Source organism: Nipponia nippon, unplaced genomic scaffold (genome assembly GCF_047370975.1).
Source record: "Nipponia nippon isolate SJK-2023a ecotype South Korea unplaced genomic scaffold, ASM4737097v1 scaffold_14, whole genome shotgun sequence".
NCBI lineage: Eukaryota > Metazoa > Chordata > Aves > Pelecaniformes > Threskiornithidae > Nipponia > Nipponia nippon.
Genome location: NW_028262330.1, coordinates 5,621,182 through 5,635,699, shown reverse-complemented (window position 1 = coordinate 5,635,699; position 14,518 = coordinate 5,621,182). Strand labels below are relative to the sequence as shown.

Genomic DNA, 14,518 nt, shown 5'->3' with positions numbered 1-14,518 from the left:
TGCTAGCATCCCACAAGAACCTTTAACCAAATCAAATTGTGTCTTATTTTAAAAGCTCCGTTGCATTATTTTCAAAAACAAAAAAAACCATCAGTCTCTCTCAGGTTTTTATATTCCCACTTCCCAAACTGATTTGCACAACAACCTGAAGCCAAAACTGACACAAATTCTAGAGACTGGGATGAGGATGTGCGGAGTCTATGCACAATTTATGAACTTCTACTGAAATTATGAAATCGCTACGCTGTGCCGCTATATGCACACAGCACTGCATCCCATCCCTCCCTGACATTTGTCCATCGTTATTCCTAAACAGAAGACAGGGAAGCTAATTATGTCCACGCATGCAAGTTAGAGATCAACCAGGACTCAAGAGAATAATTTAGAAGTAACAGTCCACATTTTAGCAGGAATCTCCTAGCAAATGCAGGATGGAAGAAGGGGAGTGCGGCAGTGGTCTCCCCAGGGCTTTCTGTGGAGTAAGTGCTGCTCTTGTCTACGTGCACTGGAGATCGCGTGGCGGGAGGTACCTCCCCAAGGACCAAGCAGCTGCTACTCAGGCTCGTTCAGGCTGTGTGTATGCTAACTTCTCTTTGATGACTTCTCTCGCCTCTGCACCAGGAAGCCACCTGTGTCCGATCTGCCCCATGCACAGCAAGAATTCAAAATGGAAAGCAATTGCTTGAAGTCAATTCAAAGGCCATTTACAAAGGACCATCTCCCTGTCCTTGACAAATCCAAGCTTTGCATGGCTGGCATCATGCCCCCGGCACTCAAATACTCTCCTTACCCAGGGGCACATCCAAAACGGGAAAACAGAATCAATCTTTGTTAGGTTACAGCCGTGTAGTCTAAGCATTCCCAGGGGGTCAAAGCAAAAAGACACTCAAAAGGGGTCCAAAACGCACTTCCTTCCCTCTCTTAACCAGTTGGCCTCTGATTCAAAGCATCTCAAACCTGTTAACAGGCAATCTTATTCCACTATACAATTAATATGCTTTAATTACAAGAATAATTATGTTGTCCTAGCTCAATTTTTCTCCAGGAAAGAAAGCAGGTTCCATTGCCAGGTGACCTCTCAATTCCACTGCAAGGTTAAGCTACCTGCAGAGCCCTCTAGTGCCAAATAATTCACTGGAAAGCAGCAAAGTTGGTGCTAGAGTAGAAGCCTGCCTTCTCCCATTGCAGTGACAGATAAACCATACATCTGTTTATCCAACTGATCTCTCAAGGCTTGGGAGGCTCAGGGAAATTAAGATTTGGTCCTACAGAGATTGATGGTGCTGTCAGTCACAAAGCAAGCTGGTAGCTAACAGAGGGAAGGTGAGTCTTCTCACATTTAGTGAAAGAAATCACATATCCATGTACAAGTGACTGGCACCATGTTCCTTTAAACAGAAAGACTTTTGCTGCCTGGTAGAGAAGAGACCACAGCTACCTTGACGAGGGTTTATATTTCTGTCAATACCAACTCCTGGGGAGGAGAGGGCAAGAGCAGATGACAACTGTAATATGTGCCTTGCCATAAAATATTATTTGAAGTGAGGTGTTGTGTTTCCCCTGGATTTACTTCTCCTTTATACATATGAACTTTGGCTAGTCCGAGCAAATGCCTACCAGAACTCCACATTCCTTCCAGGCATGGTCTTCAGAGACTTGTTTCTATGTTCTTGCAGCAAAATTTCAGCATCACATTAAAGGGAACACTTTCCAGGCTGTACCAGACAGATAAAGAAGCCATTTCCAAACCATTTACACTGCAGTAACTTCCACTTGCTGAAAACAGAGAGAAGATAAAGTCTCTGCCTGACAGAGCTGGCATATAAGAGGAGATACTACAGGAGAAAACAACAAAGATGTGCTACTCTGCAAAGAAGTCTTGCTGCTTCAGAGCAAAAGAGGAGGCAGCAGAGCCTAATATTGTTGAAGCTGTAAATGGACTATAGTGGGAAGTTTTGCTCAGTGGAGAGTGAAGGTATGGGGGAAGAAAAGTACTTTGTCTTCATCTGCACAGGTCTAGCAAACATGCAATCAGCTCTAATTAATCCTGAAGGAGCCCACGTAATTTATGTACCCAAACGCCATCTGGTTGATAGCACAGCACTCAGCGGGCAGGGAGAGACACGCACAAACACGCTGTGCCAGCTGTGGCTGGGCTCCCTGCCCCGGCCGCTCACCTGCAGGACGATGGGGAGCTGCTCCGGGGGGTTGCGGTTCTCCACGCCCATGGTCAGCCACACCTGGAAAGCCGTCAGCTGCTCCGCAAAGAAGGGACTGTGCTGTTGGAGCAAGAACAGGAATGCAAGTTTGGTTAAAAAAAAAAAAAAAAAAAAAGATGTGGAACAACTAGTTTTGGCACCTATGAACTCACGCAGTTTATTGTTTCCAAAAACAATTCTTTTTAATTGGCACACATTTGTTTGCATTTTTTTTAACAGATAAAAATTTTCCAAAACCAACCAGATACAATTCCCTTTAAATATGCTGGCATTCTCTAATGTAAGCGTTTGAAAAAAGGAGAAGGAAAGAGTAGAGAAACAGGAAAAGCTCTCACAAAAGGTCTTAGGGAAATCTGGTTAATCTTTTCCACGTGAGCAGCAGATAGAACAGCAGTGGACTGATCTGCTCTGCAGAGGTAGTTTCACTCCTGCAGCAGCACACAGTGCAACCTCGGCCCCAGTGAACGCAATCCAACAACAACAACAACAATGTCCATTCACATCTCGGTCTTCCCTGGCTGCCATAAACCTCTCCTACAAACAGGTGGCCATTCAGATGTGCTCGTTTGGGCTGTAAGAAGGTTGCCTTCTATTTATCAGTTTTTTTTAATTCAAGCTTTTTATTTAGCTATCCATCACTTCTGACACCTGGAACGCAGTAAAAGAACTTCATATAGGCAAACAAAAATCAGAAAATTTACTTAAGGTATTGAATCCACTAATTTAATTAGAGATATCCTGGTAGTGTGGGTAGATGGGCATTAAAATAACATGCCGAGTGCTACAGTATTTAATAGACTTTACGCTAGTGCCCTACTAAAGATACGAGGGGTGGGGTGAGAACTTCCATCTGCTAACACCTATCGGTTGTACTTTGGTCCTTAGTACTTAAGACAGTACAATCATATGTTGTTTTACAAAATGCATCTGAATGGCATCCAGTAAATATAAAGGATACTAGCTTGTAGTATCTCTAGACATAAAAGAATCTGGTTTAGGGGACAGCAAATACAAGTAGAGAAAATACTGCATACTTTGAAAACACACACGATGTAACTACAGCCTTACTCTAACAAGAGTTGGGGGTGCACCACACTGGCTGAAGACATAGGACGTTTACTGGGTGAGATCTGACATTCTGCAGCACGTTTTAAGTCCCTGGAGCCTGCTGAAGTGTGCAGAGCATCTCTCGTCTCCCAACACCAATGGTGACTGGCCAGTAACGGGACATTTATTCCCCGAAGCGCTCCCTCTGCAGTGCACGCTCGGACAGCCCGTGGGGACACCAGCATCCCCCGCCAGCGCGGCACCACTTCAAGAAATGTTCCTTTTGCCATCTATCACACCACGTACGTGGTACAAGCTAGCTACGAGAAAGTACTGACCGAAGCACACAGCAGCTTCCAGTTAGAAATCTACAGGGAAACAGAAATCAAGGGGGAAGGAGGCAGGGAAGAGATTGGAGGAGGAAGAGTAAACCAGCACAAACCCGCCAGAAGCCCAGTCGCTCCCCCGCCACCCCCCCATACGAGCGCCGTGAGCCCACAGGCCTTTCCCCATCAAGGTATCATATTTTCCACGTCTGACTAGGAAAGAACACCTAGAGAATAAACAGAAGTCAGACGCACGTGGTTTATAACGCGCTGCTGAAACGAAAGAGCCCTGAAGAGATTATCAATTGCTTTATCCAGGGCCAGACCGGACTCTAAACCCGCAGCGGCCAACTCGGCCGGCGAATAGATGGCAGCAGGTAGTCCTGTGACTCACCCGGGCGTTTGACATCCCAGACACTGATTGCTGCTTCTGCCAGCCTAGTTATGAAACAGGCTGACTAACCTCGATAACGCAACGCCCCGTCCCCCTGCCTTGCGTTGAACGACAATTTCTCCCAGGATTACGGCTGGCCAGCAGCAGCTAACCTTCTCTGATGTACAACACTTCTTGCTGGGCATAAATCAAGAGGTTTGAGGGCAAAACGTTGATTAGAACACAAGGAATAGATCAGAGGTGTGCGACTGTCTGTCTGCTCCAACCCATTTGTCACAGTGTAGAGCCAAGCCCCTGCCACTCCCTCCCAAACCTACAGCCAAGTTTCATGCACCTTCTGTAGGCGTCTCAGAGAGATGATCAACAGGTTAATATCTGTCCCCTCTCTACAGAACAGGCACAAACCTACACGGCATTAATCACGCTGCATTTTAAATGAAAGCGTAAGAGCCAAGAAGAGGACTCCATCCTGCCTTTACGTCTAGTGCCCGGGCTAGCTTGGAAACTCACAGCATTCAGGCTCCCAGCTGCGACTGCACGTTGATAGCTCTACCTACCTCGAGTTTAGTCAAAATACGCAAGAAATTACATTTGTCAGGCTTGAAAACCTGCTTGGAAATTGCTTCCACCCTGAATGGAATTAATCGCTAGTGGAGAATAACCACTCTTATTTGCTGATCTCTTGTCTAATCCCTAGCAAGTATTTGCTTCCTCTCATCCCTGAAATACAGAGAAATTTGCTAAATTTCAACTCACTTGACAGTGAGTGCCCAGACGAGGTCAAAGACTAATATAAAAGCACCCACTGACATTGTTAGAGACCTGAAATAAAAATGAACATCAGCTAGGAAAGGAAAAATCATATTTGTTTAAATTTTAAAATATAGCACATACAATGGGTGGAAAAAAGGAGCGGGAGGATAAAAGCCTTAGGGCGTCTCTATCAACCCCCACTCTCGCAGAATTCCACAGCTCTCCTCCTATACTCAGGTCTTCGGAGACAACCTGCAATCGCAGCCAGAAAACCTTCTGGAAGTTTGGTAACATAAACAAAATGCAAGAATGTAACTGTAAAATTAGAGAGAACATCATGGTGGAATAGGTATCTGAGGTTGTACAGTAATTATTATTTAAAGGTTTCCATTCATGAAATGTCAAAGGAATATCAAGAAAAATCCATTCTGATTAGAGGAATTTAAGCCAAATACAATATTAAAAAATTTACTTTTTAATCTCTCTGAGATTAACTAAAGCAGAAAAAATACCCCAATGTCTCATATTAACAATACTATGCTTAAGAAAACGCTTTGGACACACCCTCAACCTTTATTTTATTTTCAAATAAACATAACTCCACTAAGAGATAATTTTTGCATTCAAGTTTTTCATTTAAAAAATCATGCTGGCGTGTTGGGACTGTTTTTGTAACAATACTGTTAGGCAAGACTGAGTGCTCTGAAATGTTAAGAGTCAGGTCTCAGGCATCATTTCTACTGGCAGGAGTTTCTTCCTCACCAATAGGTGCAGGCTGAATCAGACATCTCATGCAACAGCGAAGAACTTAGAGGAACAGATTTAAAATCAGCTTTAAGTGAGGTGAGTAGACATTTATAATTTTCAAAAAATATAAACCCTTAAACTGCAACAATTCAAGACTCAACAAGCAAAAGTGATGCGCTGAACTGAGGTTTCAAATAACGTGTTAAACTGGGCACACGATATTTCAAGATATTATCCAACTTACCCTAAAGGCAGTTCCTTCCTCTATAATTGTAGGTAACTGGGAAAGGCAAATATCAACTGCAAGGTCCCATGCTTGCCTAGAGGAAAAGGTGGAAGAGGAAAGAAAAGTCATTACAAGTTATCCATAAGTAATATCAAGGTAAATTTAAATTCTGCTCATACAAGTATCTGTACAAAGCAGTGCTGGCTTAGAAATGCTTAACATTCCTTTTTTTTTTTTTTTTTTAAAGACAGATATAACATATGAAAACTATTCAGAGAAACAGTGAGAAGGTCTAGTCCAGCATGGCATCAGGCTGCCCAACAAAACGTGAGCAAGGTAAAAAGATCCCAAGCTGAAGTTCACAGAAACTGCTCCTCTCTGTAACACAGAAAGAAGCCAGAGGGAAATGAAGTCTTATTATACCCCTGTCCTCATGCAAAAATGGATGACCTTTTTTTTAAACTAGAAAAATGAACTCCATCCTGGGTTAGCTCCAACCCATAATCCTTCAGCACACACCTCTATATGCATCCAAACCCTCGCCTGCTCTGTATTCAAGTCACATCAGCTCAGGAAGACGCAGTCCCGCTGACAAGCCCTCCAACTCACAATCCACGGGTACACCTACACCACCACGCTAATCCTCCTTTTCCGCACCCTCGACACAGACAGTGTGTCACTGCACATATCGCCGAGAAAATAACTCAGTCCCCATTAATCTGAGTTGGATTTTGCGTGGCAACCTTGTTTACAAAGACTGGCTCTACATGACTCACCCTAAGGATGGAGGGATGTACACTGAACCAGAAGAAGACGAAACATTTGAAGATTTCAGTTTTTACATTTATCTACAATACTATTTAATGGCTGAAGTATCGTGACTTACAATATTTTAATGTCACAGTTATAACAGCACGTAAGTTACATACAGCGGCCAAGGAACCTGGTGTGGCTGATTCAGTGCAAACAAAACGTGCTAACAGCCTGCTTCAAAATGCCCACAAAGTAAAAGAGGACCAAACTAAAATAAATTTATTTGGTCTCCAAAGTTCCTAAAACACCTCCAAAAAAGTGAAACAGTCACTTTTTAGCCCAGAAACAATTATCCTTACTCTGTCCATAGACATTCCACGCACTTTTCATTTTCACATATGAATTTATGCACTCTGAACGGCTCGTGAGTTAAACCACCACCCCCCGGGTTTCTTACACAAAAGAAACTCATGTACTCTCCAGAAGCATTTGCTCTTCCATGGCTTGTGGCCATCATGTGTTAACATCAATAGGCTAAGCAATTTTTCTTCTCCTAGGAACATTTGCAGACATAAGGCCATAGGTGATAATCAATACAGTGTATTTTAGTTACCTGCTCTAGTAAGTTCTTAAATCACCCTGTTTTGAGTCAAACAAAGCCTTCCATTAGAACGACTGCCGGGAAAATCTATCCCATTAGCCTAACTGGCAGCTGTTCTCAACCAAGAACAATCTCTCCAATTAGATGGAAAAATAAACTATAAGGTTCTTGCATTTTTCTATGGATTCAAGAGATGCAGCTTGGTTTAGTTGCCCCAGACCTTGTCCCTCTGCTTCACAGCATTCACCTTCCACTTGACAATACACTGCCAATATAATTAAGAGGTAATCAAGAGATAATCAAAGCACAGGCAACAAATGCTTCCCACATGCTCAATAAAGACCCATGCTGGAGACAAAATGTTTACACAGAGCTGATGAGAGAGATGTTTACTTTTGGTTGAGGCAGAGGCAAAGTCAATTAGTACAAATATAAAGACAATTCTACTTCAAGCAAAGAATGAATATTTCTGACTTTCAGGTTTCTTGGAGGAATGGACAATACTACTTAAAGACATTCTCTCACACATTAGGAAATGTCAATACATAGTGCCTTTGAGATAAGTTTTACTACACAGGAGAAAAATGGTTTAGAGATCAGAGACAACTAGTCTTATTTTGGCTGCCTATAAAAGGATTCTGCATAGGTCATTATACTGCAGAGGCACAGAGCGAAGATGCTGAGCTCCTCAAAGTCATTTTAGGCAAGAAGCACTAATACCGCTATAAAAATGTCCAAAGCAGCCCTGCAAGGTCAAATCTCAAAGGTTTTAAGTGTTATCAGAAAGAACAAACGAAAATTTAAAAAGAGATTTTAGTAGATTAAAACAAAATCTCTTTTTACGCGTCTAAAAACAGGCCGTTAAAAATCAATGTAGCCACAGAGCCAATGTTACTCAATCTTTTAGAAGCGTAACCACCAATATAAAATCTTAACATCACTGCTCATCACAATCTAGAGAGCTGCTGATTAACATCAACTGTGTAAGAGACTAATCAAGTCAACTACTTAAAATGATTCTCCAGCCTTTCCGAACCAGCCCAACACACCGTTGCCGCTCCGTCTCCGCAGGAAACCGAAAGCCTCCCCACCCAACGAGACGTGAGCAAACAAGTTTTGCCTGAAGTAAACATCACACTATTTCCAACTACTAGAGCAGCTACGCGTTACTTGCGAGACTTTAGGTCACACAACTCATGAATGAGTTGTCGGACAGCTAACTCGCTGCATTGGCAAAATAGATGATGGCATTAAACAGGCATTACAATAATGAAAAGATTCAAAACAAGCCCCAAAGGATGGTAAAGGACTAACGCCACGGAGTACGTGAAGAGAAACAGAAGGGGAAAAAATACTTGTTACGCTCATGGTGAAAATAATGGCTGCTGGTGGTGGGGAGGAGAAGCAGTGATTGACTGTTTTAATATGCCAAAGGGAACTAGAAAGGTGGGCAATTTGTAGATATGCTCTCTGAACTAATATTATGCTTTAGCACACAAACAAGAGATAAATTAGGGAGCAGCAGGGGAACAAGGATGGGTGGCGTTGCATCCTAGAAGTGATTTATGAAAGCTAACCCGAAAGATCACTACCTCTCTTCCTTCTTTGCAGAGGCTACTGTTTGCAAAGCGCTTTGGAAGATTTGTTTTCACTACATCAGGTACAAAAAGAGATGGGTAATACTTCAGCACTGTTCCTTCCTTATTGCGCTCTTCCAATAACCCCCGAACCCTGCGCTGCGACAAGACGACACCATGATGCATCCACCGGGCGATAACCTACTGAAATATCGCACTGTTTCAACTTCACTACATTATGCTACTAAGGAATGTGTTAACGAGGTTTTTAATACTATGGTGTCCTAATCGCTCTGGATGTACAACAAACTGACAGAGCACTTGCATAAGAAGAGAGGACAACTCCTCTTTGTCCACCCCCGTTAACTTAGAAGCTATCATACACTCACCGTAAGGTTTTATATGCGGTCCTGTTATGTCTCCCCCAAAAGGGCAATAAAAACAAGCAATCCCACACAGTGACTGATTTGACCAAGTCCAAAAGATTTCCATCATACACCACCTATCAGGAGGTGGCTGTTTCTATGTGGTCTAAAACCAACGCATACAAGGCAGTAACTAGAGAGACCCTGGAAAGAGGCACCACAGGAGGTGGAGCTCGAGTTGCCTGTCAGCAGGACCACCAGCCCTCAAACCACAAGTTCAAAGGATTTTTTTATGCAATCAACCACACAGCATGGCTATACTTACCCTTGCGCTTGTTTGAGACCTGGCAACTTTAATAGCATCACATCTCAAAAAAGGCAAAAGCCTTTTACAGTGCTCCACGCTATGCCGTGAAGCAATCTCATTAAAGAAAGGGGTCAAACTCACAGACTTGCAACTATGTTAGGATGGGGGACTCCTTGGGTTCAACTACTGAGAAAACATACTTACTCTCATGCATCTCCCATATATATTTTGGAATAAACGTATATTAAGTCCTCTCCTTAGTTGGAAGACTGTTTCAGTTAAAAAACAGCCAAGAAAGTGCTTTTGTTTATCCAAAACAAGCAAAGTAATGCAGCATGCCAACAGAAACAGCCTGCAAAGAAAACAAGCCAACAACACCCTGCATCTCTGTCGGCACTGATCAATCAGTTCAACAAGGTACTCAACATACAAGATGCAAGCCATCATCCTGGGAAAGGATACAGCATTTCAGAATATATGAAAATTAAAAATGAAACGGCATTGCTCCTCCATAATTCTACAATAAAAATTAAACAGGGAAAGCGCTTCCCTGAATTCCATCGTTAACACTCTTCTCCCATGATAGAAACTCATATATTTGTTTTTATATTTTAATTTCAATTTTCCTTAGCCCTTCAGCACAAAGTCCCTAGTCACATGCCCCCCAGACTCCATCTATCTCCCCTCCTCAGTTCAATACCAGTTTCATTACAGTAGGACTGTTTAAAGTTTTAATAATTTAATGTGAACTCATCCAGCTGCCTTTACTTTGTTTCCCGGAGGTGCTGCAAAGTTTGGACTTTTAAGCACAGAACAGAAGGCCGAGAGTTCCAGCTTTGCTCAACGACTGTTTTACTGTGCAAATCCATGAAATGCTTGGTAATGGAAGCCCACAGTAAGACTTTAACAGCATAAATGAAACACGGTTACAGAGACGTGCGTTACTCTTTCTTCTCCCACATGTACTACGTGAGCTGACCGATCACGAAGGCAGATTTTCTTACACTCGGATTTTCTGGGCTGAGTCAATGTCTAATGCTTCTAATTCTCATGTCACGTTTTTTATAACATATTATTGATGTCTTTTAACATTCTCTCTTCTTCTGGGAGTAGTTTGTATTACATTGCACCGCACATAATATTAGTGAAAATGAGTATTTTTTACTGGGACAGCCGTACTGAGGAGCAACTAAGAGAAGCTGAAGCCATCTGTAGTCTTGGGGCTCAGGCACGAGGGTATCTGCTTGTTTCGAATTGTATTTCTGGAACTGTTAAATATTTCAGACTTTATCAAGTCTGTTGGACAAGATTTTTCATGTTTGTTTTCTCCGCAAGTACAATTCAGCAACATACCCTGTTTGATTGAATTTTCAGATTTCAGCCCGAATTCACCTGCTTCACAGTGCCACGGTGAACTGCCTAAGCCTGCTTTAGGGGAGACAGCTGGGAAGCTGCTCAGACACAGCTATTTTAAAAAAAAATATTTATTGCTGTGAATACTTGATACAACTATGAAATCCTCCTTTCTTCTACCAATGCATTTCTTGCTTTAGCCACGACTTAAAGCACATGCTTTGCTATTTTCGTCCTACATTTCTCTCCATTAAACTATCTGTAGTCCACTAATGGGTCTTGGAGATGTTAACACGTAGACACAAAAAGATCTGGTTAAATCAACAGTGTAATCTGAATTAATCTAATCCTTCAGATGTCAAACAGTTCCAAATACCCTTTCAAACAATCACTTTCTTCTTGCTGAGATACTAAGTCTTTCTGTGTAGCTAAACGAGACTCATTTCTTTGAGAAATCAGTGAGCAGGCCTGCATCCATTCTGCAACACTCCCACAATGCTCAAAGACTCCAGCTCCTCTCTTACCTGTAATTGGGTTGCTATATCACGGGTTTCTTTTCAGCTAGAATTTCAAGCTTATTTTATTTGCAGTATGTTATGACTTTCTTTCAACTGGAATTTCATGGTCGGTGTATACACTATTGCAATATTTCTATTACGGACAAATCATAGCTCTTCCAAAGCATAATTAAGGTACTTTGTTTTTAATATATGACCTGTGTTAGGAAATATTTCCAAACACATTATTAGGTCTTTTCAAAGGCTGTGAATATAACTTGCTGCCAACAGCAGTAATGTATAAACCATAATCCATCACAACAGAGATCAAGATGCTGACAGAGCATCAGGCCTCCTATTCTTACTGCACAATAGACAGAACAACTCTTGAAGTTGAATAGCACAGCCAGTCAATCAATATATATTAATATTAATACTTGTATTATAGTAGTGCCTGCAGCAGCCAAGAAGCTACAGCACGAGGCACCATACAGGTACAAACAGCCTGTGCCCAGAAGGGTTTACACTTAAGCAGGTAAAACGGAGAAAGCCAATAAAAGTAAGAAAGAGCTGAAGGAATGAAATATGTCAGAGCCTACCAAACAGGGCAGGCACAGAGATCAGCTCTCCTGATTCCTAAATATGGTGCCCTCCTTGGTGAAATAAAGAGATTGACAGCTTATGGGTCAAACTTTCCCTCAGTAAGTTTTCATTTTTCCTCAATTATTCAGATAAAAAGGATAATTAGCAGAACAGGTAACAGTGGTCTCCCAATTGAATTGACTAGAACAACAATTTAATAGGTCAAAATTTTAAAATGTTGTTTTCAAAAGGACTAACCCAAAAGGAACAGAAGCTCCTATCTCCAGCAACCTCAGTGTTTCTATTACAACTGTGCCAGACCCTCAAATCATGAGAAATTTGAGTGTGACTTAGGGAAAATTATCAAACAAGCACAGACAACGATAAGCAAAAAAGATAAAGAGCAAATGGTTCAGATTTAATGTCTGAAAAGGGGCAGTCATAATTATTCACGAGGTAAACTCATGCTTAAGTCAAGCGTAAGGAACACTTCGCAGCATCTGCCCACCCCTCCGGCACGCTCACAGCCAGCTGCAGGCTGCCAGCCTTGCTCAGCCCCAATATGGCTTCAGCAACGCAACGTCAGCCGGGAGCGGCAGAGCTCGGTCACCCAGCCGCAGACAGCAAAGTGGAAAATAGGAATATCATGCTCTGACCTCAGAGCCTGTCTGCATCAGCCAGGCAGGAGCTCTTTCCCCTCTCACTGACTGCGAGATGCCCCCCATAAGAGTTGCCAGGCCAGTGCAAATTCACGGCTGCTGCTGCGATGAGGCGGGACATCAGGGCATCGTACGCAAAGTTCAGAAGAGATGATGTGCACGTTGCTACAGCCAGTGAAACACTGACATTTACTTACGCCTTTTCTGCAAAAGGTGGTGTGAAAAATGGACTAACATACAACAGTAGTTTGCTTCTCCAGTTAGCCTTCTGCTGGGATGTGAATTATATCTGTATGTAGATCCCATCTTTAGTCACTATCTCAGCTGTGAACGTGCAGAACGGCTTGTGTCCGTAACAGCAGATAAATACAGTAATCTTATATTACCTTTGTGAACAGAGGAGCTGTCTTGGTTTCAGCTGGGATAGAGTTAATTTTCTTCCTAGTAGCTGGTATAGCACTGTGTTTTGGATTTAAGATGAGAATAACGTTGATAACACATTGATGTTTGAGTTGTTGCTCAGCAGTGCTTACACCAGTCAAGGACTTTTCAGCTTCCCATGCTCTGCCCGGTGCACACGAGGCTGGGAGGGGGCACAGCCAGGACGGCTGGTCCCAACTGGCCCAAGGGCTATTCCATACCCTACGGCGTCATGCCCAGTATAGAAACTGGGGGGAGTTGGCCGGGGGACAGCGATCGCTGCTCGGGGGCGGGCTGGGCATCGGTCAGCGGGTGGTGAGCAACTGCATTGTGCATCACTTGTTTTGTATATTCTTTTATCATTATTATTACTATTATTTCCTCTTCCTCTGCTGTCCTATTAAACTGTCTTTATCTCAACCTATGGGTTTTACTTTCCCCCCACCAATTCTCTCCCCCATCCCATCGGGGGCAAGGGGAGGGCGGGCGAGCGAGCGGCCGTGTGGTGCTTAGTTGCCAACTGGGGTTAAACCACAACAGGAGCAAAGCCCAGGAAGCCAGATGAGCACCCAGAGGATAACGAAGAGAGGAGAATATATGCATGTGTGTACTGGAGAAGCTACAGCATCACACTACCACTTCGGCTGCAAGCAATAAACCAAAACCTGACTCAGGAACACACAGCCAGTGCACACAGGATCAGGGTTACATGGGAACAGTGAAAGCTGTGAGGCCCTAACATGAATCACCCAAATAAACAGCCCAAAAAGCACAGAAGAGGGGAGGAGGAGGACAAGGGGCGAGGAAGGCCCTTAAAGTCTGAAGTCAGATCCTTGAGGAGCACTGGTTGATGCGTGCCAGAGCCACTACTTGCATTCATTACGCATTTATAACACCGCAGGAGGGAACCCTGGAGCTTCTTGCCCACCACTTGCAGATCGACCCATTGCTGATGGCACGGCAGCCAGGACTCGCTCCCCAACACGTTGTCTGACATGCTGGGTACGAAAAAATCTGTGAAAAGTCTCACTGAAACAGCAATCAGCAAAAACTTGCTGCATCACCCACCACGTAACAATGCAGACGCAGATTCAACGTGATCATCGAATCACCTTGTTCGAAGTTTCTGTTCTTCTCAACCCTCCCTGCCCTCCAGTCACATCACCTGGTTTATCTAAACAGTAAAACGGGTTTGGAGGTTTCAAATCAGGGATCCGTTAGAAAATTCTTGAATGAAAGGTGATAGAGGAGTGCAGATGATTATTTTTAGAACACATTTAAGCGAGCCCTAAATTAGTTTCTAAATCTGTCCTTACCAAAAGTTCATAATAATGAACTGAGCCGCCTCTGACAAAAGTGGAATTTCCCCCTTTGCTAGATTTGCTTCAAACTGCACGTTTTTTGGAGGACACTGAATAAAGTACGTCAAGGGATTGTCTGCTCACTCGCTGTCTACTTGCTAGTGTTTGGGACTCACAAGGAAAAAAGCCCTGCATGTGACTTTTCTGAAGGAATTTCTTCTTCTGGTAAATCCTAAAAAGCAGCAACGGTGCCATCATCCTGTGGTACGGTCTGAGGGACTTTGCAAAGGTATTTACAGCACCATTTTGCATCAGGAGAACTACAATAGAAGCAATTAAAAGAATGTGTTTCTAGAATCCATCATGCTACCAAGCAGGACTATGAGAGATA

General features: G+C 43.0%; 1 protein-coding gene across 5 annotated transcripts in view; it reads right to left on the bottom strand.

Moving 5' to 3' along the window:
- RPTOR (regulatory associated protein of MTOR complex 1) overlaps nucleotides 1–14,518 on the bottom strand; it is a 160,169-nt gene that overhangs the window by 67,089 nt on the left and 78,562 nt on the right. For all 5 annotated transcript variants that reach the window (XM_087750829.1, XM_087750827.1, XM_087750825.1 and 2 more), the window contains 2 exons: nucleotides 5,731–5,806; nucleotides 2,178–2,279 (listed from right to left, as the gene is read on the bottom strand). In XM_087750829.1, the coding sequence (XP_087606955.1) occupies nucleotides 2,178–2,279; nucleotides 5,731–5,806 (178 nt within the window). The remainder of the gene's footprint in view (nucleotides 1–2,177; nucleotides 2,280–5,730; nucleotides 5,807–14,518) is intronic.